This window comes from Zootoca vivipara, chromosome 5, assembly GCF_965207765.1.
Source record: "Zootoca vivipara chromosome 5, rZooViv2.hap1.1, whole genome shotgun sequence".
Lineage (NCBI taxonomy): Eukaryota > Metazoa > Chordata > Lepidosauria > Squamata > Lacertidae > Zootoca > Zootoca vivipara.
Genome location: NC_142588.1, coordinates 59,209,501 through 59,235,575, shown reverse-complemented (window position 1 = coordinate 59,235,575; position 26,075 = coordinate 59,209,501). Strand labels below are relative to the sequence as shown.

Sequence of the window (26,075 nt, the reverse complement as noted above, 5' to 3'; positions counted from 1 at the left end):
TAAAATTGAACCCAAGCTTTAGAGTCACATATATACAACATTATATAGTGTCATCAAACACACAAGGAAGCTTTTTTTAGTTGCAGTAACAGTATAGACGCCGCTAGAGGACGATGTTTTGCTACCTCTCCTGTAGGTTCTTTTCCCAGCATGCCCGGCAAGGTCTGCTGGCTGAGTTTTGAGGTCCCAAAAAGGGGCTTTTACCTTGCGCAGGTGTGACATTTGTATACCCTATGTTGCTAAGAACACTCCCCATTGTGGAATGTGGTGTTGTGTCCAAATTTGATATGAAATATATATAGAATTGTTAATACAATTTTATGAAATGGTAAAACGGCATACAAAAAAATTAAAAACAGTTTGTGAGTAACCTTTTTTAATATTTCAATGGAATATACCTCATTTTAGTCATTAATAGGCAAAAGTTCATCCATTTGTGCTACAGGAAATAATTTTTGAGAATAATGAAAAAGTCATCACCCTAGTTCCCATCCTTTATGTATGAAATGCCAAATACTTCCAGCAAATGAAAAAGGGGACAATGGATTTGACATTGCTTTGTCCAGTGGAATTTTATTCTAAGGACAGGACTGGAAAGCACCACCTTTGTGCCCATAGAAAAATAGGGTTCCTTTATTTAGTGCACTTAGCTTCAGATAGCAAACAATGTCCACAAAATGCAAATTAATATGGCCCCAATTCAGCTAGCGTTAGTTGTAATTTAAGGTTGCAATCCTAAACTTGCATACAAGTGAGAGAATCCTATTCCACTTAGCAAATTAGGTTGGGCTTCTTAGTAAGCATACTTAGGCCTATGCTGTTGGCCACAATTTTTAACTCTCAAGGCTTTTGGTTGAAGTTAATAGAAATTATTATTAGCTAATTTTGCATTGGTAGTGACATTTTAGTGATTGCTAATCATGTTTGGCATGAATGTGTTTTTCACAAAATATGGACAGTTATATTATCAAGAGTAGACTTCTAATTTTCACAGTTTAGCCTTTTCAGTTGAGTTTTCGGTTTCACAATCCGTTGAATAATAATTCACAGGAATCACTTGCAAGAGCCACAAAACAGAGCAGGGCAGAAGATAGATAAGGATCTACTGATAACTCCCTAGGTGATTTGAAGTAGATCAACAAGGAATTTTGACTCCCATTTTTTTTCACCAATAGTAACAGCATCTAAAAACTCCCCCACCCCAAATGAGGTATCTTCAACCTTTTTAGACTCAGGACCCAAAAATATATTTGGAAAGCCATTTTGTAATCTTCTACCATATAATAAATGGTCATAGTGCTCCTGTTGTGACCCACCAGTTGAAGACCAGCACACCAAATCATACTACTGAAATGAAGAAAGTTTTTTGGGGGGGTGGGGCTGAGAAAATATAAAGAATTGAACCAAGGAATGCTGTTGGATTTTTCTTTAGGGTTAGTTTATTGTCAGGGAGGGGAAAAAATCCCCTTTTTTCTGTTTCAGAGCAATTGAGAAGCTTAGTGGTCACCAGTTTGAGAACCATTCCTTCAAGATTTCCTACATCCCAGACGACGAGGTGAGCTCCCCTCAGCCCCCTCAGAGATCCCGGCGTGGGGGCCACTCTTCCAGGGAGCAGGGCCCCTCCCCTGGGGGCTCCTCGCAGCCCAAACAGCTCGATTTCCCACTACGGATCCTGGTCCCCACGCAATTTGTTGGTGCGATCATAGGAAAGGAGGGCTTGACCATAAAGAACCTTACTAAGCAAACCCAGTCCAAGTAAGTACCACAAATGGTTTAATTTCCTTCCACAGGGGCTCTGTCTGTAGCCTTTATGTCCCTAGTTTGTGATTTTTTTTTTCAAGACCAAATGCAGAGCAATGGGCTCTGGTGTGCATTGTGTAGCAAAAGCTTTGTCTCTTGCAGCAAATTTTAACCCCGTGTTGATGTGATTTGTATACCGATGTAGAAGTTGTGGCTTGATAGGTATTACAGCCCTGCAACTGTCTTTTCAGACTCACCCTGTGTTTGCAGAAATTCTGGATAGTTTCACTAACCTGTTTTGTTATGTACTGTCACCCAAGCCCCTTTCCCCAGAGTTTGTTGTTGTTGTTGCTGCTACTGCTACTGCTGCTGCTGCTGCTGCTATACCACCAGTGGCTTATAGCTGGTTGCAGCTATTCAGAACCAAATATCTTCTGCATAACTGGGGTGCGAGGGGTATTTATAATACTTTAATCATTTTGTCATCAAATTGCTACTGTAATACTTTTCTGTAAGCTCCTCCATCTCTTCCTGGAATAGTTTAATAACTGTACTCTAACCCTGATCATGTCATTGTGATTTAGCCAGAAAAACATATTGTATGCAACAACATTCTGTGTAGGAGATCATCAAAACCATCAAAAAGTTCAAGTATTTATAAGAAAATATATATGATCCTTTTTTTATATGATCCTAGGGACCCAGGTGGCACTGTGGGTTAAACCACTAAGCCTAGGGCTTGCTGATCAGAAGGTCGGCGGTTCGAATCCCTGTGACGGGGTGAGCTCCCGTTGCTCGGTCCCAGCTCCTGCCAACCTAGCAGTTCGAAAGCGTGTCAAAATGCAAGTAGATAAATAGGAACCGCTACAGTGGGAAGGTAAACGGTGTTTCCATGTGCTGCTCTGGTTTGCCAGAAGTGGCTTTGTCATGCTGGCCACATGACCCGGAAGCTGTATGGCGGCTCCGTTGGCCAATAAAGCGAGATGAGCGCCGCAACCCCAGAGTTGTCCGCGACTGGACCTAATGGTCAGGGGTCCCTTTACCTTTATCTTTACACTTAGTATTGCAATTCAAACTTCAAATCATTTGCCCCCAGTCTTCCTTTTTCTCGGAAGATTATTCTCGGAGTGACACGTTAAACCAAAGATTAGTGTCCATTTTTCTACTGTATATCAAAGCTTGTTTTGGCAAGACACTAGGTATAAACCTGTGTGAGATAGAAAGGGCAGGAGTATGCCTGTCCTGATCATAGTTTGAACTTGTTCCGCCTCTGGCTCCAGCAGAAGTAACTGCATCTCTTGTTTGCATAGGGTGCATGTGCATAACATCCCATGCATGCAAACTACATGATAGTGATCCTGGAAATTACTGCATGGCTTGGGCTTATGGTCATTGAGCTTTACGCTTCTTTTGTCTTGTGCAAATATTGCATCCAATGTATGGCAACTTGGTGGACCTAGAAGTGGGACATGCATGCCTGGTGAATGGGTCTGATCCCATCCAGTCTACTCTGCTACATACCTGGGTTCTCCTCCAAACTAGTTCCACATTTGTCATTTTTGGTCAGCAGCTATACCTTTTAAATCAGTGTTAAGCTCCCACGCTACTTTTCTCTTGCCACACTGTAAATAAGGATGCCACATGATAATGGCAGCATCTAGCAGGTCTGCTTAATCCAGCGGTGGAGAACCTTTATCCCTCCAGATGTTGCTGGACTGTTTCTCCCATCATCCCTGGCCATCGACCATGTTGTCTGTAGCTGATGGGAGTTGGCGTTCAATGATATCTAGAGGGCCACAAGTTCCCCATACCTCATTGCATCCTTCTACCGTAAGTTCCTCATCTCGGAGCCACCACCCACCCCAATATTGAGATGCTATGGCTTCTTTAAATGTGTGATGTTATTATGCATTACTCCCCAGACGAAGGCCCAGCACAAAGGAAACCGGTGCCATGTGAAGGTTAAATGACTCAGTGTGGCAGCTGTTTCTCACAATACAAGACGTTTTGTGTGCATAGATTGGGCTGATCTTTTTGATTTAATTTTACTTATTTATTGGGTGGGCGATCCTCATGGTGGCATGGAGAAAAATTGCCTGGTCTCCAGGATGAGCTGCTACCCACAGACAGCTTGTCTTGCCCACAGGAAGCCATTTACAACAGCCTCCACATAGTGACTGTTTTATGTGCACCAGCCTTCAAAGATGCCTTATAAGATATTGCATTGTTTTCCATTTCTGCAAGGTCACTCACAATCCGAATCTAAATGCTAGCTTGGTTTTTAAATGCATGCAAATTGTGTTAATGTCAAAAGGCCAATGAATTATGTATTTTTAAAGACGTTCTTTGAGTCTGTTTATACATATGATTCTGGGAGCATAAAGGGCCATTGCTGTACTGGCAGCCCAGCTGGTATGGGGTAGAAGCAATTTGGGAAGGTTGTCTGTGGTCTCCCTGACTCTCATCATGATGGTGACTCATGAAACAGCACTCTCACATGGGTGGTGGTGATGATGCAGCTTGTTTGAACTAGTCCTGTGCGTGAATCGAGCATGAAGATGTTGTGGCCCTCCATATGTTCTGGGACTACAATTCTCATCATCCCTGACCATTGGCCATGTTGGCTAGGGCTGGTGGAAACTGGAGTCCAACAACATCAGGAGGGCCACAGTTTCTTCAAACCTTATGTCAATGATTATACCAGTTTTGCTCGCAGCAGGGGCAGGTCATTTTTAAGCTCCTGTATTAGAGTATGTTGAGTATAGCCATGCATGCATATACACTCATGCACTCTGCTTCATTTAAATTTGGTTCCATCCAGAATCCATTTTCAAGGGGTTGGATAGGTGAGTAATCCTCTCTAGAGAACTCGGTCATTCCTGGGAATCTTCCTTTATGGGATCCAGAGCATTATTCCCTGTAAGAAAGGGAGATGTACTGAGCAAGAAATCTAAACTTCTGCAGCTAATCTTTCTTGCTTCTAACATATAATTGTATTAATATTTAAGGTAATACTTTTTTTTAGGAAGCACATAATGAAAAGTTTACTGCTTTGTAGCCTTTCGACATCATCTAATGTGTCCAGGAAGATCTGATAATTCAGAAAACAGTGATTTGCATGGCATCCAAACCAGAGAAGCGTTTAGCTGTGATTTTCTTTCACTAATTTTTTTACCCTCACAACTGGTGAGTTAGGTTAGTCTGAGAGTGAATTGCCCAGGGTCACTCGATGAGCTTCATTGCTTAATGGAGATTTGAACCCACATCTCACCAATCATAGTTTGACATTCTAACCACTACACCACTCTTCCTACACTTTGTTGTCTTGGTCTCACATGTTCAAGCTCACATAATCTCATCTCCTTCCTTGACTTCTTGGGTTTGCAGTAAGTGCAAAATTGTGGTTTCTGCTTGCCCTGAAACAGAATTGGAAACCATGGTTTGAAACTGGTTTTTGCGTCATTGGAAGGCAAGTGTATACCTTAATCTGCTGATGTAATGGCAAACAATAGTTTGCTATGAATGTGGCAGTCAGGAAGGGCATCATCATGGCACGAGAGGAAGGAGCACAGGAGCTAGAAGCTTGCTCATGTAATGCTGAACCATGTATAAAAGTGAACCCTAAATCTTAATGCTTTTCTTGAATTATCCTTTATTTATGTTCAGTGCTTGCTTGAAGATGGATTCCTTGCTGGTAGTTAATCATGTCAAGTAGCCTTGTACACTGTTACATGCAGTTCCTTCGCTGCTTTATTAGGGTGCCAGTTTCAGGCACCTTTCTCTGACCCCTAGCAGATTTCTTTGTATGGGCTCTGTTGCTGCAGGGTAGATATTCATCGGAAGGAAAATGCTGGTGCCGCAGAGAAGCCAATCACCATTCACGCCACCCCAGAGGGGTGTTCAGAAGCATGTCGCATGATACTTGATATTATGCAGAAGGAGGCTGAAGAAACAAAATCGTAAGTATCACTAGCATTGATAGAGAAAGCAAGAAATGGAACATTTAGCACCTCAAATAGCAAGTCTTGCATGCATGTAACATTGTGCATCGAAGGTTCATACCACACAAATTCACCTTTTAGGGCATACACAAGGCCTTTTCCCTGTTCCACTTCTACAGTCTTACATGGCTGGAATCTCAATCGGTTAGAGGGAGAAGACAAGGAAATACCATCTCAAATTGATCCACATGGAGTAGGGATTCTGTATAGTCTATAAATCTTAATTAATATATGTTTGGGAATTAATACATTGTGTTTTTATTGAGTAAATAAGCATTTCTACCGTACCCTTCCTGCCAACCTAGCAGTTCGAAAGCACGTCAAAATGCAAGTAGATAAATAGGAACTGCTACAGCGGGAAGGTAAACGGCGTTTCCATGTGCTGCTCTGGTTTGCCAGAAGCGGCTTTGTCATGCTGGCCACATGACCTGGAAGCTATACGCCGGCTCCCTCGGCCAATAATGCGAGATGAGCGCGCAACCCCAGAGTCGGTCACGACTGGACCTAATGGTCAGGGGTCCCTTTACCTTTACCTTACCGTACCCTAAGCAGATGCTCCTTGTTTTCCTGAGAATTAGCCTGAAGTTTCTCTACCCAGCCATGACTCAGTGTTAGAACACATGTTTTGCATGAACTAAGGTTCTGGGTTTAATGTACAAGCCCTAGGAGGCAACTCCTAGGTGCTGAGATCCCTTCGCTGCCGCCCCCCATAAAATAATTGAGGGGGCTGCCCCCCGCAGTTGACAGCCATTGTCATTCAAATGGTGTGTGTGTGCCGTGTCTCATGATCAGTTTTGTGGGGGTGGGGCTTACCTGCCCCCCCTACTTTATTCAAGTTGGCACCCTTGTCTCCCGGCATCTCCAGCTAGAGGATTTTTGACTATAATGTAGTATGACCAGTATAAGATTCTGGAAAGCAGCTCCCAAATGGGCTTTGGGATCGGGCTGCAGCTCAGTGGTTGAGCATTTGCTGTGCAGGCAACAGGTCCCAGATTCAACCCCCAGCATCTCAAGGTAGGGCATGGAGAAACTCCAGTGGCCTGACTTGCTATAAGGCAGTGGTTATGTTGTGTTAGGTGGAGTAATGGACTCTGTTTAAGGCACCTCATATGAAATATATGTAAATACATATGCCTGCACTCAGGCACACATACTAATTTGGTCCAGTGGTGAAGGCCTTAACCCCATTGCTAGCTGAAAGGACTCCTTTGTGTTTTTTAAACCCTCCCTCCCTTTTCATGGAATGGATGAGGTCTTGCTGGATCATGGAACTCCTGGTTATGTAAAGATTGCAGCCAGTGTTTCATTCTACGGCAACTAAATAAATAAAGCCACCATTGGCGTATGTCACCTCCTCTCCCCACCTTCTTTTTTGGCCATTTCTAATTTTAGCACACTGGTTTCATTGTAGACATTTGAGAAGTCATACATCTTTTCACATCCTGCATTGCTAGGCCTGATGAACCGATTTGGCCCATGTTAATAGGCGGCTGGAACCCTTTGACTGATGGATCTCGACAAGTATATGCCTTGTGGTCAAAAGCAGGCTAGAGGAAGCAGTTATCTAGCTAGGCTTGCTCGGCAGCAGGGTCCCAAATGCAATAGTTGCAAGGGTGGTCAAGCCTTGGGTGTGGGGTTTATGAAGTTTGCTATGCAGATCACATCTATGTCATTGAAAGGCAACTAAAACAATCGTTGCCTTCTGTACACGTCATTACCGCGAACACTGGAAAAATGCACCGAGGAGAGAAATTTAAATACTGCTCTTTCACGGTTTAGCTTCTGATTTTGTACCTGGAAAAACAATGTGTGTGGCCAAGTATTCATGAAGCCCACTGGCTTTGCAAGGACATTGTAAAAGGCTGAAGATAATCATGGTTATCTTGTACAATGCTGGAGTGAAGACTTCGGAGCTGCATCTCTCTGTATTGTTGAAGGGCCCTGTAAGGTCCAGCTAGGGAACTTAGGACTGGGGGGGGGGACTAATGTCACAAAGTGATTTAATGTTTTTTCACATCTTTCAGAGCTGAAGAGATTCCCTTGAAAATCTTAGCACACAATAGCCTAGTTGGGAGATTGATTGGCAAAGAAGGACGAAACTTGAAGAAAATTGAGCAGGACACGGGGACCAAGATCACAATTTCTCCGTAAGTACCGCTGACCAGGTAGGCAGTCAAATTACACTTCTCAATTAGACCAAGGAGAAATTTACAGTATGTACCCGAGCACAAACCCCTTCACCCAAATATTGGGTGGCATCCAATAACCTGCCTCTCTTTGTAACATACAAGCATGAGTAGCTAACGTGGGGCCCTCCAGATGTTTTTGAACAGCAAACCCCATCACTCCTGACTATTGACCATGCTGACTAGGACTGATGGGAGGTGAAGTCCATCAACATCTGGAGGGTACCTTGTTGGATAACTTGGCCTTTTAGCAGTTGAAAAAATCCACCATCGATACCATATACCTGGGTGTCTCTGTGTGTGAAATACTTCCTAATTTGTGGGTGCTGCAGCTAATCCATCTGACGGAGTCGGGTGGTGAGATTGTCCTCTGAACAGTTCGAAGTGAAAAACAAGAGGCTCTTGCGCCCATCTGCGCTCAACCTAAATAACTTGTCTTCCTGATCTGTGTTGTTCTCACCAACAGATTTAACTTTCTGGATTTGCTTTATAAAATTATTATTGCCTAGCCTGTACTGTCAACCACAGGGCACGTTACAAATCCCAGGACATTTGTTCTTCTCCGATTGTCCAGTTTGCAGGATTTAACGATTTATAACCCCGAGAGGACCATCACCGTGAAGGGTAGCATTGAGGCCTGCTCCAATGCTGAGGTGGAGATCATGAACAAGCTTCGGGAAGCCTACGAAAATGACATTGTAGCAGTCAATGTAAGCTCCTGATCCTGCCCTATTTGCGTGTGAGCTTGCTGTGTGAGAATCCTATGGTCCTGGGGTAAGAGTCTGATAGTCACCATGGGGGCAAGTAAAGATGGAGGTATGTGAATGCTTTGCCCATCCCAAAGAAAATGCCAGGCACCTTCAGGTCTTACTTCACTGGACAAAAGTTAGGTGGCCCAAACATTGTTTCCCCCGCCCTCCCTCAGGTTACTTCGTTGTTTCTCATTTCCCCTTGTGTTTCTTTCTAGCAACAAGCCAATCTGATCCCTGGACTTAACCTCAATGCATTGGGCATCTTCTCGACAGGCTTATCCATGCTCCCCTCTGGAGCTGGAGCCCGCAGGCCTGCTGTCACTGCCCCATACAACCCTTTTGCTGTAAGTAGCTGGTGCATCTGCCCTGTTATGTATGTGCCTCTGCAAATGTACTCTGTGGTGTTGTCCTGCTGCCCTCTAGAGGCAAGGAGGAGACACAACTACCAGTTCCTGCAAGCAGATCTTTGCTTCAAGTGTAGTGTTTTGGAGTGTGCCCTGCTACACAGTTTGGGGAAAGCGGGCAGGTGCCATTGCTGGGGCATGGAAGTGAGGTCTTTGGTGGCGACAGTATAGGAAACTCATCCCTGTGGGCTTTTAAGAAAGCCGGTCTCTCCTTAAATCCTAGGGCAACTTTCAGACAACATTTGCATCCATTTTGTTTCCCCGGTTGGCTGACTTTGTTTACCCTGTTCAGAAAACAAGGACCTTTTAGGGGTTTCTTTTGTGAGTGTGCCAGATATCACAGCCCACACATTTGGCCACAGAAACAGGGTGCTGCATGATGTGACCCTCTTCCTTGTGGTGATAGCTCACCTCTACCCCTCTGTGGTGAGCTAACTTTGGAAACAAGCTGCAGAAGGCTTTCTGCATATCTTTGGGAAACAGGGGTGTCCCTATCTGATTATGTGTAATCCCATGCAGAACAGCATGGACTCTTTTGTTCTGCAGTGGCAGCACTCATGTGCAAAGTACACCATACCTACATAATCTTATATTGGGCTTTTAAATATTTATAGGGGGTGTCCCACAGCTCGGTGATATACAGGTGCAAGGTCCCAAATTCAATCTTTGGCATCTGCAATGAAAAAGAAGGATTTGCAGATAGAGATCTTGGAGAGATGCTGCCAGCCAGAGTAGACACTACTGTGCTAGATGGGTCAAGAATGTGATTCAGTGCATGGCTGTTTTACACACACACACACACCACAGTTCAGCAAAATCAATGAAATTATAAAAGGAACAATAAATTTAAAAAATACTGTGCAATAGAGGGGGAAACTTAGCAATGTGGTAAGAGATAACAGTAGCTGCCAGCAAATCATAAGTTAGCAAAAGCAATCTGAAATGTAAAATAAAACTGATAGTAGGGAGGCTCATTCTTGCTTTTTCTTGACCCACTTCCAATCCCCCTTGAACTGCCGCCTCAGTTTCCTGGACCTCCTGGAAGCTCAAGCTGCCTTTGAAGGTTTTACTTTTTAAAAATAAACGTATTTATTTGTTTAAACTACTTTGACACACACACCCTTATGATGTGATACCAGGATGGGGAATAAGAATAAGATTAATAAACCAGCAACTACCATCCCCACAAAGAGAAATAAAAGGAGCAAATAAGGTTTTTTAAAAATAGTTTTTCAAAAGATGTATATACATGTGCATCCCTAGTATGTAGAAGCAATTTTTTTAACGAAACTGGGTGGGCCAATTTTGCTCCTAAACTGATAGGCACACAGACACCCCCCACCCCCAATGGAAACAAGAAGGACCTGGAACAAAACATTGCACCCTCTTCTCACCTACTAATAGGAATGTTCATGGTCAGGCTTTCACCAGCCATTCCACTCCCCTCTGGCCCCGTTTTTTAGATTTCCAGCTGACATGTAACATTCTGTGGCGGACCAGCATGCTCAGTGCTCATTTGGCTGGTGTTTTTTTTTCCTCCTTAGGTTTTGAGTTCAAAAAGGACGTTTTTGTACTGCTCTAAACCTCGAGGCTCCTTCCCATGCTTGCTGACTCCTCCCTCTTCTTTCTCTGTGGCTCGGTTTTTGGCTGCAATCCTGTCAGCACTCGCTACCTGAGCTCACAATCAGAAAGGGGGGTGATACTGTTCCATGTCAACTTGGACACAATCTTTACAGTGGAGGCATTTTGTGAATTTAGCTGAGAATCATCCAAGTCACACTGGAAAGGGATTGATGATGTCAGCATCAAGGGGGCCTTGCAGAAATGCCGGTTACACACACACACATGCCTAGGACATGTGGCCTTCTGCCTCCAGCCCCTCCCCACTGACTGTCACTTTCTTTCCTGCCGTAGAGCCACGCGGCATACCTCTCGGGCCTCTATGGAGCCTCGCCGACTGGTGCATACCCGCATCAGCACTCTGTAAGTGCACTGCCCTGCTCTTCCTGGATTCTGGTCTTCCATGCACCTTGCTTTGCAGCACGCCCTGTCTTCTCTGTGATTCTGTTCCCGAACAGTTTTTCTGTACGTTTCTGCCCGCCCAGTTGCACTGGTGACAGTAACGCACAGCAAAGCCATCGAGGAGCTTCTACACTGCCCTGCTTCTTACCTTGTAGTCACAGGGAACCAGGTGCCAAGTCCCCCTCTATTACCTTCTTCACACGTGTTTTTTCTACCGTGTTGCCTTACAGCCAAGGATGGGCAACTTGCAAAGCTGCCTTGTACTGTCAGACTATTGGACTGCCTTTGCTCAGTATTGTCTGACTGGCACTCCTGTCTTCCACTGCCTCCCGCAGTTTGGTCAAACTCATGTTCGTAGCTTCGAGAACACTGTCCAACCATCTCGTCCTCTGTCGTCCCCTTCTCCTAGTGCCCTCAATCTTTCCCAACATGTAAAAAGCATGTACTCTACAATTAAGCATGTACTCTACAATTAAGCTGTAAGTAGATCTTTGTGCCACGAGCACCTTCACCTAATGTTATGGAGCCATTAAAGGTTGCAGCCCCAATCCATAAAAAGGTGGCAATGCTAATAAGCCTTAGCCTTGCTTGCTTTGTTCCGTATGCTGTATTTTCCTATCCTAGGATATGATATTAAAACAATCCTTGGCAATATTCATCCATGAACCCTACAGTGCCTGGTTCTTCCCTTTCTGCTCTACTCTTGTGCTTTCTTGTGCAGCTTGCCTTCTCTTTCTGATGGTGCTGTGCCAGGGGTGTTTCACCCTAGAAAGGTGAGGCAGTGTGGGCATTGCTCACATGTACAAAAAATGTGTCTGGGGTTAGGAAGCCAAGCCTACTAGCACTCTGCGTTCAATTCTTCATTCCATCAAATTGCAGAGCAGTAAGCTTGGAGGGGGAAGAAAGGTAAATGAAGTATGATCCTGATGGAGATGCTTATTAGCATTCCTGGATTAATTTTAGCCTCCCGCCTAAAGTGGATGCTTTGACATTTTGGAGGGCGGCATTCCACTTTTTTCCAAACAGGATTTGGATAAACCCATTCTGGATCACAGGGAGAAAGCAATCAGTACTAAAGCTCTGCAATAAGTCACCTCCCTTTTCTTTTTTCTGTTCTTATGTCTTTCTTTTTTAAAACAAAGTTTGGCTCTCCCCCCACTTCTTGGCCTGAAAACAGGTTCATTTAGCCATTTATTCCTGCGAGTGATTCTTTGCTGGCTGCCCCATCCTACTTCTGTGTGTGTAGAAAGAATAAGAAGTGGTCCTTGCACATACATAGAAAACAGCAGCAAAATGCATGCTTAAGTGTGCAATCAAACAGTCCCTATAACTTCCCTGCTTTCTTCTGTTGTTTCCAAAAAGAATGTCACATGCGACTCTTTCATGGTCTACGTCATGCTGTGGAAGGTTTGGAACTGAAAGGGCAAGGGGACATGTCAGTTGAATGGAATCTAAGTTGTACACTAGCACAATATACAAGACTGTAGAATAGCTTTTAAAGTTTATATAGCATGAAAATGATTTACAGTTTCCTTGCATTTTGATTCACGAGGAATTTGTAAAGAGTACTTGAATTTTTGAAATAATTTCAACCTCTAGATGTCTACTTTAAGGTACTATTTTTACTTTTTAAAAAATGTCAGAAAGGAGAAGAAAAACCGATTCCTCTTCAGGCTTTGTGGTCTGCAGACGGTACTGACTTGGTTGTAGCCTGGGAGGATCTTAGTTAAAATTCCAGTTGAATCATTGTTCTGTAGCTGCCTGCAGCATTGGCTTAAAGTCATGTTTTGTGACTTCGTGCAGAGAGATAATTCGGTACACATTAATTAAATACATTCTGGCAAAACAAGTATTGGTACTTAGATAAGAAAATTCTTAACTAAATTTCCCTTTTCCATGAATCGACATAAAGCATTGTCTCATTCAGATAGGCAACCTGTGTTGGTTCTTGGCTCGCAGACGCCTTGTTACTGAGACTCAAGTGGAAATACAAAGCAATAGTTTTATTTCTTTTTTGTACCATTACAGTATATATTAGCAATCAAAGGGGTACAGCACCCTTGTATGTTGAAAGAGGGGCAGTCGATTGAGAGAAGATATGACAACACCACACCATGACCATTGTTTTGGCTGGATTTCACTGGCTTTGCCAAAACTCCCATCATTTGCTTTGACCAGATTGCTCTCCCTGGTTTTGCTTGCCCCATTGAACTTGATGAGACCTGCTCCGCAGTGGGCATGTATAGGTTTGCACTGTAAATCCAGTGGATTTCAGTAGGTCTTCAGTTGTCTGAATAGTTTGATTTGCATGGTGCTCACTGTATTTAACTCCCAGCCCTTGGTGATAGCTCTCTGCTTTAACTCTTCCTTGCATTCTCCTTTCCTCCTTCCGTCTGAGATTTCCTTGAGAAGTGCTTGTCATTTCACTGCTGGGGTGGATTTTGTCTGCCCTGACCTGAGCCAGGGCTTGCTTCCTTGCTTGCTGCTCTCCACCTTGGGAAAGCGATACAGGTGGGAAACCTTCATTTTTCTTCCCAATATGCATTTCATGTCCCTTTGCTGTCCACAGCTGCCAGAGCAAGAGGTGGTGAACTTGTTCATCCCAACACAGGCAGTGGGTGCAATTATCGGGAAGAAGGGCCAACACATTAAGCAGCTGGCAAGATTTGCAGGTGCCTCAATCAAGGTAAGAAGCCCACCCACCCCTCGCCCTTTCCTGCATTGCCTCTTTTTGGGTGATCACTCCAGCTCAGAAGCCAAGTGCTGCAGAACTCTGCCTGCCTCCAGCTCTGATTTCTTAAATCCATGGCCAATATTGCCAGGAGCAGTTGTGTGTTAAGACCTTCCTGCAACACGAGCGCTGCCATTAAGTGTTCTACCACCTCTTCATCAATTTTTCTTAACTGCATTCATATTCCATTCTTCCTCCAAACAATTCAAGATAACATTCCAAAAATCTGGTTGAAACAAATTGCCATCAGCAACTGGTGTGTCTGGAAACAAAAGAAGCCCCACTGGATAAGGGGAGGCCGGGGGAGAGTGAGAAAATATGGATCAACAGGAGAGGTGCCCAGCCGCATATCTTGGCTATGGACAGCTCCTCAGAAACCAGTTATCAGTTTAGAAAAGACAGCTGGCTGCACACCCAGGACAGCTGATATATTTGGGAAATGACTCATTAGTGGAGACTGGCTCGTTACTCTTGGGGTTTGCCGATGATTGAGTGGGCCTGACCAGCCCTGCATGACACTAGCAAGTAAAGTTTGGGTTATACATAGTCAATTGGGGAAAGCTCATGTGAATCATTGCATATTGGGGTTTGTATTTTTAGGTGGCAGCCTGCGATATACCCAAACTACTGCTCAAACTATCTGGGTATACACTAGGCTAACACTACTACTTGTTTCTATACTATCAGAGGCTGCCTCTCATGTATGTTTCAGGTTTCGGACATGGAAGTGCTTCTGCAGCTCATTCCCTTAAGGGGACTCTCTTACTAGCACTGAGCCAAAGCGGGATGTGTGCGTGTAATATGCAACCTTTTACACTCTTCATAGTGGTGTTGTGTCCCACTTCCCCATCCCAGTGGTTTCTTGGGTTATGTGCAAACAGTGGTAAAGCATCTGCTAAGATGGGGGGAGGCGTGTAGGTTGTGCAGTGGATCATTTTCTCCTCTTTTTTAAAGTGCAGACGCTTGAAGGAGGACCTGGCAACACAATCTGCAGCATGCCTCCCCATTGCCTGCTGCAATACTTGGCAAGCGAGGGGAGGAGTTGTGCTGCAGAGAGAGAAATGCATTTTTTTCAACGGAAGTTTCAACAACTCTGGCACTGAAACTCTCCTACCAAAAATCAAACCCTGCTCAAATGTGGTGCATTACCTTTAAGCTAGGTGCTTTCAAGAACCCAGAGGTGAATGTAAACTAGTCTACAGTATCACAATAATTAGAAAGAGCCCAGGTAGCAAGCCTTTGGTATTGTGGAGCCCAGAGTTCATGTGCAGGATCTGTTTTTAGTCTGGAAGCTTTTTAAGTGGATCCTGTAATCTAGGGCTTGTTGCAAAACCTCTGCACCAGGGCCAATGCCACTGGGACAAATTTGCTGGACTGTGTTGTGTTCTCTGTGACTTACAGATTGCACCAGCTGAGAGTCCAGATGCCAGCGAAAGGATGGTTATCATCACTGGGCCTCCAGAAGCACAATTCAAGGTCAGTACGTAGTAATCTTGTGTCATGAAGTGCAAGGCATCAGGGCCTGCTTGTATCAGCTGCTGGAAACATGAGGGAAGCAGCTGTCCAAGAAGGCAAGAGCGGCCAACCCCAACTAAAGCAGCCTGCCAGTAGAGTTCTGCTGTTGCTGCTAACCCGAAATATGGGGAAACAGCCCCACGTTCTTAGCTTTCAGCACCACACTCTCATACCCACCAGCCTCCCCTTACACATTTCTCCATCTCCAGCAATTGTTTCAAACATACTTTCCAGTAAGTGTGCATAGGATCAAAGCTTAAATTGGCTAGTTCCAAAATAGTTGCCTGAGCACCCCTGTATGTTCATGGTGCTATAATTTGGACTGGAGGGGATTTTACTTTCTCTAAAACTTGGGGAAATAGTCCTATTAAGGAGTAACAGAAGCAGTGCTGTGTGAAAGAAACTTTGAATCCCAACTGGAGAATGCTACCTGCCCCACTACTTCTTAAAACTTGCAGAACTTTACAACTGTTAGTGGCCCTGAAATAAAGAACATATATTAATGTTTTAAAAGCAAACTATTGTTTTTCCCTGCCCCCAGATATAGTCTATTGACATGACAAAGTATGTGCCACCGCTCGTCATTTCAGTTCAGGAGGCTACTGGAGGATTAGACTCACTTTGTGCCTCATCAGCACCCCCCTGCAAAATTCATATATGGCCAGCTCCTATAGAGTGCCATTAGATGAAGGTCCTATTGTGCTAAAGTATGCACATATTTATGCTTTGACTCTTAAGTCAGCTGTTTGAGCAGAACAGCTGCAGCCCAACAGAAGAGGACAACACATGGCCTTGTGCTACCATTAGAATCTAACCCTGTTACTTGTAGCGTCTAAGAGCTGCCCATGCTCTTTTAAAAACACAGATCTAGGACCCAAAAGGCTGTTTGATGGAGGTAGGGTTTTTAACCCTGCAATAAGCGTAGAGAAGCTGGTATGGGTCTGTCCTGGTTTCTAGGGCTGGGCTTTAGGTGCAGCAGGGCAGGACTGCTTGTGTCGTCGTAGCTACATTCATTTTTGCACACCACCTGGGAGAACAGCAGGCAAGAGGACATGGTCCTGTAAGGAGAAGTGGTTTGAGACTTTTCATGCAGCTCCTAGTCAGGAACCTTGTTCCTTGGAAAGAGAAAGTGAGTTCTTTTAGAGTACACATTACCTTTATAACCACAGATGGTAGACTTTGGGAAATTTAGCAGCTAGTCTTTTTATTTTCTTGATCCCAGGCCCAAGGACGAATATTTGGGAAACTGAAAGAAGAAAACTTTTTCAATCCGAAAGAAGAAGTGAAGCTTGAAGCCCACATTAAGGTGCCTTCCTCCACAGCAGGTCGTGTGATAGGAAAAGGTGGCAAAACGGTACGTGGGGCTGCTGCTATCAGGGTCAAGGGAGGCAGGAAAATCTGTGGGGTTGCAACCGTCCAACAGCTTGACCTCACCCCCCAAATAAGCACTCCTCCGTTGGATGCCAAGCGATGAGTCTTGTTACTTAAAAGCAAAATGAGAGGTGATGCTTATTAGATTTGCTTGCTTGAGAAGATACACAGGGCAAGAGTGGCATGAACATCTAATCATGTTTGCTCCGCCTACTGATTATGCCATTAACATTTCCGTAGTTCCAATCAGATTTTTTTCTGCGCTGTTGCAGGTGAATGAATTACAGAACTTAACTAGTGCAGAAGTAATTGTACCCCGTGACCAAACACCTGATGAAAATGAAGAAGTCGTCGTCAAAATCATTGGTCACTTCTTTGCCAGTCAGGTGCAGTATTTTATAGTGGCTTATTCAACAATAGGATACCGGTAGTTGTGAAAACGTTAACAAGTTAATGAAATGACAGCCTTGAAGCTACATGGAAGTTATGGAAAATGTGTAGTCAATGTGCACGTTTAATGGTACATTTCATTTATTTACATTCATAGTTGTTAAGGGACAAATATAGCACACGGGTCCTAAAACAGGGAAACTGTAATTCTCTGGTATGATTATATTGCAGAAACTACTTAGCAGCTTTTGCAGGAAAAACAAGTGCTTTTTCCAACTTTGAAAGCTCTCTATATTATACACAACTTTCTCGGTGTACAGAGGTGCTGCCTGAAAGCACATGTTTGTGTCAGGCTGGCTGTAGATAGAGAATTCACTTGCTATACACTGCAGTAATTTCATCTAAGCTGACCTGTATGGCCCCACATAGCAGGGCTTTCACATACGTCACAGTTGTTTATGTTAGCTCAGCAGAAGATAGTGGAATACTTGCCACAGAAACCAGAGAGGACCCTCACCTGGGTCTTTCGTTTGGGGGAGATTGCTTGCCGCATGTCCTGACTATGGGAATGTTAGGGATGTGGATTAGGATATATTATTAGATAGATCCTATCCAAGCTTGTGTTAGCAAGCTTCCAATATTAGCAGAGTGACATTCCCCTTTTGTGCGCAGCAAAGCATGTGCGTTAGATTCGCTAGAATCTCTATAACAATATTACACTTTATAGTTCAATATTACACTTCCTGGCAAAGGTCCCCTTTGTCCCTCTTAAAAGAAATACACAACACAGTGTTTATAAAATAAGATAGAGTTTACTTACAGTTTCATCCTGAGTTACAGCATAATCTCAGAAAGGCAGGCTTGCTTAGAAAAGTTACAAGTACATATATATCTAGAGACTACTTAGTAAAGTAAGACTCCATTTGGTCTCACTCTTGGCTGCAGGCCTAGAGTGAGAACCATGCTAACTAGAGATTCCCTGAAGATGTGTCCTCATCGAGGGAGGAAGTAGCTAAGAGAGAGAGAGATTGCAGGCTAGGGCTTATCTAATCCAACTCATTTGCATGTCTGAGGGAACAGGAACTGACCTGTAGTCAGGTGTGCCTCCAGGTGAGTTCCTGTTAGTGGACACTCTAGGAACTGTTGTGACTTGTCTGCCCCAGTGTTCCATCCCACAAACCCCTTCTCAGGCAATTCACAACATTCATTACATACAAAACAAAACATAAGCAACTTTATTCAACCACCCAAGAGTCCCAGCTTGACACGCAGGTTCTGGAAACTCTGTCTTGGCAGGGGTTTTGTTAGGATGTCTGCTGTCATCTCCGATGTGCAGCAGTACGACAGTTCGACAAGTCCATCTTGTATCATCTGGCGAACGTAGTGGTACCTGACCCCAATGTGTTTTGAGCGTGCTAGGAACTTCTCATTCTGCGCCAGCTTTAGACAGCTTTGGTTGTCCTCCAGCAGGCTTATAGGTTCCTTTCTCTCCACGCCAAAGTCTGTTAGGAGTTGGTCCAGCCAGGAAATCTCTCTGCACGCTTCTGTAGCCGCAACATATTCCGATTCTGTAGATGATAAAGCTATACATTTCTGTTTATAACTGCCCCATGTGATAGCTCCGCCCCCATACATAAAGACATGCCCGCTTGTGGATTTATAATCAGAATTATCACCCGCCCAGTCAGCATCAGTGTACCCAATGAGCTTAGGGTCACTGACAGCTGGTAACTTTAATTTACAATCCATTGTACCCTTAAGATATCGAACCACCCTCTTCACACCAACCCAATCATGCTCAGTGGGACTACTCACTTTCCTGCTGAGAATCCCTACTGCATTGGCTAAATCAGGTCTGCATGTGGTAACTAAATACAAAAGTTTACCAATTGCTGAACGATACTCTGTGTTGTTTGGCAGCAGCTTCGAATCCTCTTGGTTCTTTAAGAAGTCTGTAGCCATCGGGGTGTCGACGGGTTTTGCATCCTGCAATTGCATACTCTCCAACAGTTCAATTATCTTTTGCTTCTGATTAAGTAGAAATGAACCATCCTGTTCTCTTTCCACTTGAATCCCGAGGTAATACTCAACTGGTCCTAATTCCTTCACTTGCACTTCCTTGTTGAGGTGCTGGACTACATTTTTATAATCCCTGTCATTTGACGTTGCGATTAAAAGGTCGTCAACGAAGGCAAGAATATAAGAAAATTGTCCATTACTCTGCTTAGTGTACAAACACTTGTCAGCTTCACCTTGCTTGTACCCAAGTTTCACCAGCATTCCATGCAATTTCAAGTTCCAGGCTCTGGCTGCTTGTTTTAAACCATACAGTCCCTTTTGAAGCTTGCAAACCAAATGTGCCTCATTTGGCTTTATAAAACCTTTAGGCTGCTTCATGTAAATTTCTTCAGAAATTTCCCCATGCAAAAACGCAGTAGCTATATCGATGTGTTTCACCTCCATCCCTTTAGATGCTGCGATGCTTAAAAGTAATCTTACGCTACTGTATCTCACTGTCGGTGCAAAGACTTGGTCATAGTCGTGGCCATATTGCTGTGAAAAACCTTGTGCCACTAGTCTTGCTTTGTAACGTTGCACCTCCCCTTCTGAACCCCTTTTAACCTTGAACACCCATTTGCTCCCAATTGCTTTCTTACCAGCAGGTAATTCTGTGAGTGTCCAGGTCTTGTTCTTGTGCAGTGCGTCAATCTCCTCCTGCGCGGCTTTCCTCCAGAGACTGGCTTCGGTGGCTGGCATCTGCTCTACCTCTTCCCAAGTGGAAGGTTCTGGTGGAGACGCCGACCCTGCAAAGTAGGACAGTCGTAGTGGCGGAACGCCCTTGTTGGTTCTGGATGAGCATCTGACCTCTGGTTGTGCAACCGCATCAGCATCCTCATCCTCCTCCAACGCTGGCATGTCCACGTACAGCTCCTCCTCTTCGTCTCTGGTGCCGCCAGGGGTCTGGACCTCTGCGTCTTCTGGGGTGTCGCCTGTAGGGGGTGTTGTGACACTAGAAGGTATATTAGTTCCTTGTGCTAAAGGAAAACTTATAAACTCTTCATCTGGTGACTCTCTAGAACAGTCAATAACAGTGTTCTTTGTATCAAACTTTCCTAGTTCATCAAAATGAACCACATGGTATGGGTCTACTCTGCCACTCTTTGGATCTAGAACTCTATATCCCTTTCCTCCAGGAGCATATCCAACCAGGATACCTGCTTTTGCTCTGGAGTCAAGCTTGTGTCTGCGCTCTTTGGGCACGTGGTAATAACAGACACTTCCAAACACACGTATGTGCTGCAGACTTGGGACTCTCCCGTGCCAAAGTTCAAATGGTGTGCGTTCTGCACCCTTTGTAGGCAATCTGTTTTGCAAATAAATCGCCGTATTCGCCGCTTCACCCCATAGCTTCTGTGACAAGTTGGCCTCTTTTAACATGCACCTTGTCATCTCCATAATGGACCTAAACTTTCTCTCAGCAATGGAGTTCTGTTGAGGCGTGTAAGCAACTGTAGTTACATGTGCTATGCCTTCTTGTGCCATGATGGCCTTCATCTGCCGTGAGCAAAACTCTCCACCATTATCCGAAATTAAGGTGGAAGGAGCTCTCTGGAATTTGTTCTTCACCATGTTTAAGTACAGTTTGAACAATTCCGGTGTCTGACTCTTTTCCTCTAGAAAATATCCAACACAATATTTTGAGAAGTCATCTATAAATATCAGAATGTACTTATTGTTTCCTAGGGAAGGTACTGACATAGGTCAGTATGAACAGTGTCCATGACTTTTGTGCTTCTCTTCTCTGTACAACGTGGGAAGGAAGGCTTGACTGCCTTTTCAGTTATGCAAGTTGTACAGTTTGGCATTGGTGTACTGCAATTCTTTACCTGTAGACCTTTTACCAGATTTTTCTTCTGCATTTTCAGGATAAGGTTGGTATCCCTGTGTCCAAGCCTTTTGTGCCAGAGTTCCAGATCTGGTTGATCCTTTCTGCTGGGTTGTGCAACCCTTGCAGACTCATTCTCTGAAATATCAATCTCATACACATCATTGATTAGTTTGGCTTGAATAAACACTTCACCATCTTTTATCACATTGCATTGTCCATTTTTAAATATAATTTCAAAACCTTTCTTGTCCAAGCTAGACACACTTATTAGATTACAGTTCAGCTTTGGTGCATACTTAACATTACTCACTGTAGTATCAAAAGACTCATTGTTCACTTTGAAATTCAAGTTCAAAGATCCTGCACCTATTGACTTTATAACATTTCCATCAGCAATTTCAAACTCAGACTGTTTATTATTGTCTATTTCATTGAAATATTCCCTTTTATAACAGAAGTGGCTGCTTGCTGCACTGTCCAGAAGCCACTTATTGCGCTTTCCTTCACAGCTCTGGAAAGCTACATTTCTTTCTTGCAATATCATTGCACGCCCACGACCCCCCTTCTTTTCGCCTTTTGGTGGAAAGGGGCGGGATTTATTCCTAGGTGCCCGGCATTCCTTCGCCATGTGCCCTTTTAAATTGCAGTTAAAGCAAATTATTTCCTTTGGCGTTTGTCTGGACCTTTGAAAATGCTTGGAAGCATAATTAGTGTCCTTTCTCCCTGTATTCCTTTCTAAAGAATCAAGGTAATCTCTGCATTCCTCTCTCAAATGATCAATCAGTTCTTCAAAAGTCAGGTCCTTTTTGTGATCCATGCAACTCTTGAATGAACTGAAGCTTGGTCCTAGAGATGCTATCAAAAATGAAACCTTTGTTTCTTCATCAAGGGCTTTAGAAGTAAGATCAATCCTCTGAATAATTTCACTAAATTTGCTGATATGGTCAGTGAATTCTTCTCTTGAATTCATCCTCAGCGCAGTTAATTTGCTCATCAAATTCCTGTAGGAGTTCTTAGTAGATGCTCCATACCTGCGCTCAATATCTTTTAAGATTTTAGCTGCATCATCTTTGCTATTAACTGATGTTAGATGCCTGTTGCGAAGTCCACTCAAAATTATGTATCTGGCCTCGCTGTTCATGCGTTTCCAAGTTGCTATCTTGGCTAAATCCTCTGCTGTTGTGCCAGTAGGCATAGGTTTTTCAATGGCATCCAAAACATTCCTTGCATCTAAAAATGCTATCAGGCGTTGTTTCCAAAATACATAATTGTCATCATCTAGAGCCATGAATCCTGGCTTAACTCCACTATCAAAATCTGCAAAAGCCATCTTGGAATCTCAAAATTCTAAAAATTTCTCAAAATTCAAAAATCAAAATCTCTAAAAATATCTCAAAATGCAAAATAATCTTCACTGCCTCTGAGTTCTCAGTGCTGTAAACTCTGAGGGAGGGGAGGGGTAGCTAATCCCCTAGGCACACTGGAGAACAATAGACCATGTGCTCACCAGGAAGTTCTAACTGAAAAATCCTACTCAGTTCAAAATCACAATCCAAAGCAATCCTTCAAAAATACACAAAAATACGCAGTCCTGGGCCGTAATAACCCTTTATGGGAATGTTAGGGATGTGGATTAGGATATATTATTAGATAGATCCTATCCAAGCTTGTGTTAGCAAGCTTCCAATATTAGCAGAGTGACATTCCCCTTTTGTGCGCAGCAAAGCATGTGCGTTAGATTCGCTAGAATCTCTATAACAATATTACACTTTATAGTTCAATATTACACTTCCTGGCAAAGGTCCCCTTTGTCCCTCTTAAAAGAAATACACAACACAGTGTTTATAAAATAAGATAGAGTTTACTTACAGTTTCATCCTGAGTTACAGCATAATCTCAGAAAGGCAGGCTTGCTTAGAAAAGTTACAAGTACATATATATCTAGAGACTACTTAGTAAAGTAAGACTCCATTTGGTCTCACTCTTGGCTGCAGGCCTAGAGTGAGAACCATGCTAACTAGAGATTCCCTGAAGATGTGTCCTCATCGAGGGAGGAAGTAGCTAAGAGAGAGAGAGATTGCAGGCTAGGGCTTATCTAATCCAACTCATTTGCATGTCTGAGGGAACAGGAACTGACCTGTAGTCAGGTGTGCCTCCAGGTGAGTTCCTGTTAGTGGACACTCTAGGAACTGTTGTGACTTGTCTGCCCCAGTGTTCCATCCCACACTGACCACTAGCTATACCGAGATTGCCTGTTCTTTTTCTATTAGTAATCATTCTTCTTTTCTCCCCATGTAGACTGCACAGCGCAAGATCAGGGAAATTGTCCAGCAGGTGAAACAGCAGGAACAGAAACACCCTCAGGGAGCCCCTGCCTCGCAGCGCAGCAAATGAGGCTCCAAGGCTAGCCAACAACAACCGATGAATGTAGCCCTTCCAACACCCGACAGAATAACCAGACCAGGGAGCAAACCAAAGACTATCTGGAGGCATTGGAGTCTGCCCAAGAAGCTGGGGCTCTGCAGAGGACTTTCAGTACACAGGGAGTGGGAGGGGGTTGGGCCTCAGCCAGCAGGGAACTGCTTCCCTCACACCACAGCCCACATGGAGTCTGTCTAACAGTAAAACGCTATCCCTTTAGTTGGACTAACATAGGCAAAAAAATTTGCAGACAAACCCATTCAGAATAATTCCTGTACATGTGTGTACATACTAGGAAAGCATTTTCCTCCCACACAGTGCATGGGCTGCTGTACAGGACAGCATTAATATATTTTAGAATTAATATAGCTAACTAAACTAACTCCAGTTTTTAATTTCTTTTTTTTAAAACAGTCGCATTTTGTTTTTTAGAAAAAGCAGGCTTTTCTAGATTAAAAAGGAAAGAAGCTGGTCCATTATGAATTTCTATCAGAAAGTAGCATGGAGGACTTTGGAATTCCACTTAAATTTTGCTCTGGTAATCCGAAGTGAACAACATTTAGGTGGACTTTAGGAAGACCAATGGCAGCTACATGCCATATTGGGTTGCTGCCTGTATGTGCCAACGGAAGGGATACCGTCTCGTTAGCAGAGGAATCTCTATGCATTTCTTTTCTCCAGCTCATATGATCTTCTCTTTGCTTCATAGATCTCAAACTGGTTTTTGCATACACTCTCTCCTTTTGTACCACCAGACAATGCAGTGCTCCAAGTAAACACATCATAGATGCAAAAAGAACCACCCAGCCACAACTTCCACTTTGCATATCAAAATGCCAAGCTTCAGTTATACCTAGGCTTCCTAAAAGGGGTGGGGGGAACCTTCACTCAGCTTGCAGGAAAAACTGAGCACACTTGGTACATTTTGCATGGAGGATGCTGCCACCAATACTTTGGGAAGTGGGTTTTTAAATGGGATTGACAAGATGGTGTTGGCCCAGGGCATGAAAATTGCAACTTTTTTTCAAAAAGAAAAGAAAAGAAAACAAACTACCTCAGGTGTTTTCATACCTCAGCACCTTGCTCTTGTGTGTCCCTTTTTGAGATTTTGTATGCCTTGTAAAACTGAGAGTTGGAGCATTTTTTTATTTTTTTAATAAAAATGAGTTGGAAATAAATTTAGGCAAAAGACAGCTGCCAGGTGGAAGAAAGCATCATTCTGCATGATGACTATTCTGTATTATTCTTCTGCTAGATGAGAGCAAATGGCCTTGGAACATAATAATAATAAAGGATAGAAGTGCAAGAGACACTGGAGCAGAACTCCTGAGTTTGACAGGTTACACACACAGTTAGAGTTTTCTGTGCTAACAGATGGATGTTATACTGGTTTCTGTGAACATACCATTGTACCAACAGACTGCAATGCCAGTTTCTCTACTTCAAACAGTGTTCTGTGAAAAACAAAATATATCCAGCTAACAAGAGCCTGACCTCAGTAGTTTTATTTAACAGAAAAAGGAAAATAGGAAAGTGGGTGGTGTGCTAGCCCTCTCCCCTAATCTACTTCCTCCCGGGCCTTAACTAGGAGATCCTGTGCAGTCTTGTGAGGTCAAACAAGGGCTGCGCTTTGTAGAAGTACCTGGGTGACTTTCAAACTCATTTGAATTGCACTGACCCTTCAAAAGTATCATTTGAGTTAACTTGTCACTGTGGACTTAGAAAATAGGTTGCAATCATTTTTCATTAGTTTTCCACATCGGCGAAAACTCTTAACAAACCAGTTTAGAAGAAGAATATCATACACACACAACAAACAAACAGGACTGAACCAGCACAAGCTAGTGGCCAAACAAACACAGCATTTTGTTTCTTACTGTGATAGAAAGGATTAACATATGCTAAAACAAGCAGTTTACAAAGAGGCTAATCTCTTACAGGATTAACCGATTATTTTTGTAGCATAATAGCTACATATTTATGTGCCAACTAACAGTAGGCAATTATGCTCTAAATATAACCTGTCCTATAGCATCAGCTCCCATATGCAGCTTCTCGCACAAGATGGGAGGCCCAACATTGGGGGGGGGAGCCCTATGGAAGTGGATGGAAAAAGCCCACTTGTGAACATTTCATATGCTTTGGCTTATTAGTGGTAGTGTCAGGTTATTATTATTATTATTTTAAAGAGTGCTTACCCCACAGCTGGTGATGCCTGTATTTTAAATGCTTGTGTGGTAGAGACCCTATACAAGTGTACTCAGAAGGAAGCTCCTCTGAGTTTGATGGGACTTAGTCCCAGATAAGTGTGTAAAGAGCTGACATCTAAGGCATGGCCTCCCAGTGGTTTTAGGCGATGCAAAGACTGAGTAGCCTTACTGTGGTGTAAGGATTACTGGGAATGCATGCAAGTACACTGAGCACTTAAAAAGTGCTAAATAAATACTGTATTTGTAAACATAAATTCAGGTCGCAAAACTTACGTTTAAGCCACCACTAATTCAATTCTAGGCATATATCGGGGGAGGAACCAAAGCAACTTTCACCACTTAACACGGCCTGAAGTGTTGCAGCTTTCCCTTCTCTGAATTAAACTACAGACAAGTAGTGCATGGAGGTATCTGTTTAAAGGAAAGGAAGGATTACAAATTAA

The 26,075-nt window shown here is 43.5% G+C and overlaps 1 protein-coding gene and 1 long non-coding RNA gene across 4 annotated transcripts in view; one reads left to right on the top strand and one right to left on the bottom strand.

Annotated features, from left to right (window-relative positions):
* Positions 1 to 24,909, top strand: part of IGF2BP2 (insulin like growth factor 2 mRNA binding protein 2) — a 63,419-nt gene extending 38,510 nt beyond the window's left edge. Inside the window, exons 6-16 of one of the 3 annotated variants that reach the window (XM_035133999.3) lie at positions 1,483 to 1,755; positions 5,565 to 5,699; positions 7,766 to 7,888; positions 8,502 to 8,637; positions 8,895 to 9,023; positions 10,998 to 11,066; positions 13,675 to 13,791; positions 15,238 to 15,312; positions 16,574 to 16,705; positions 16,995 to 17,108; positions 23,300 to 24,909. In XM_035133999.3, the coding sequence (XP_034989890.1) occupies positions 1,483 to 1,755; positions 5,565 to 5,699; positions 7,766 to 7,888; positions 8,502 to 8,637; positions 8,895 to 9,023; positions 10,998 to 11,066; positions 13,675 to 13,791; positions 15,238 to 15,312; positions 16,574 to 16,705; positions 16,995 to 17,108; positions 23,300 to 23,395 (1,399 nt within the window). In that variant the 3' untranslated portion in view covers positions 23,396 to 24,909. The remainder of the gene's footprint in view (positions 1 to 1,482; positions 1,756 to 5,564; positions 5,700 to 7,765; positions 7,889 to 8,501; positions 8,638 to 8,894; positions 9,024 to 10,997; positions 11,067 to 13,674; positions 13,792 to 15,237; positions 15,313 to 16,573; positions 16,706 to 16,994; positions 17,109 to 23,299) is intronic. The other 2 variants (XM_088669738.1, XM_035134000.3) reach the window with 2 other exon arrangements.
* LOC148685699 (uncharacterized) lies at positions 16,629 to 26,045 on the bottom strand. The gene is made up of 2 exons (XR_015950019.1): positions 25,906 to 26,045; positions 16,629 to 16,834 (listed from the first exon to the last, which is right to left on the bottom strand). It is a non-coding gene; the product is annotated as an uncharacterized LOC148685699 (long non-coding RNA).
* Between the last annotated feature and the right edge of the window lie 30 nt (positions 26,046 to 26,075).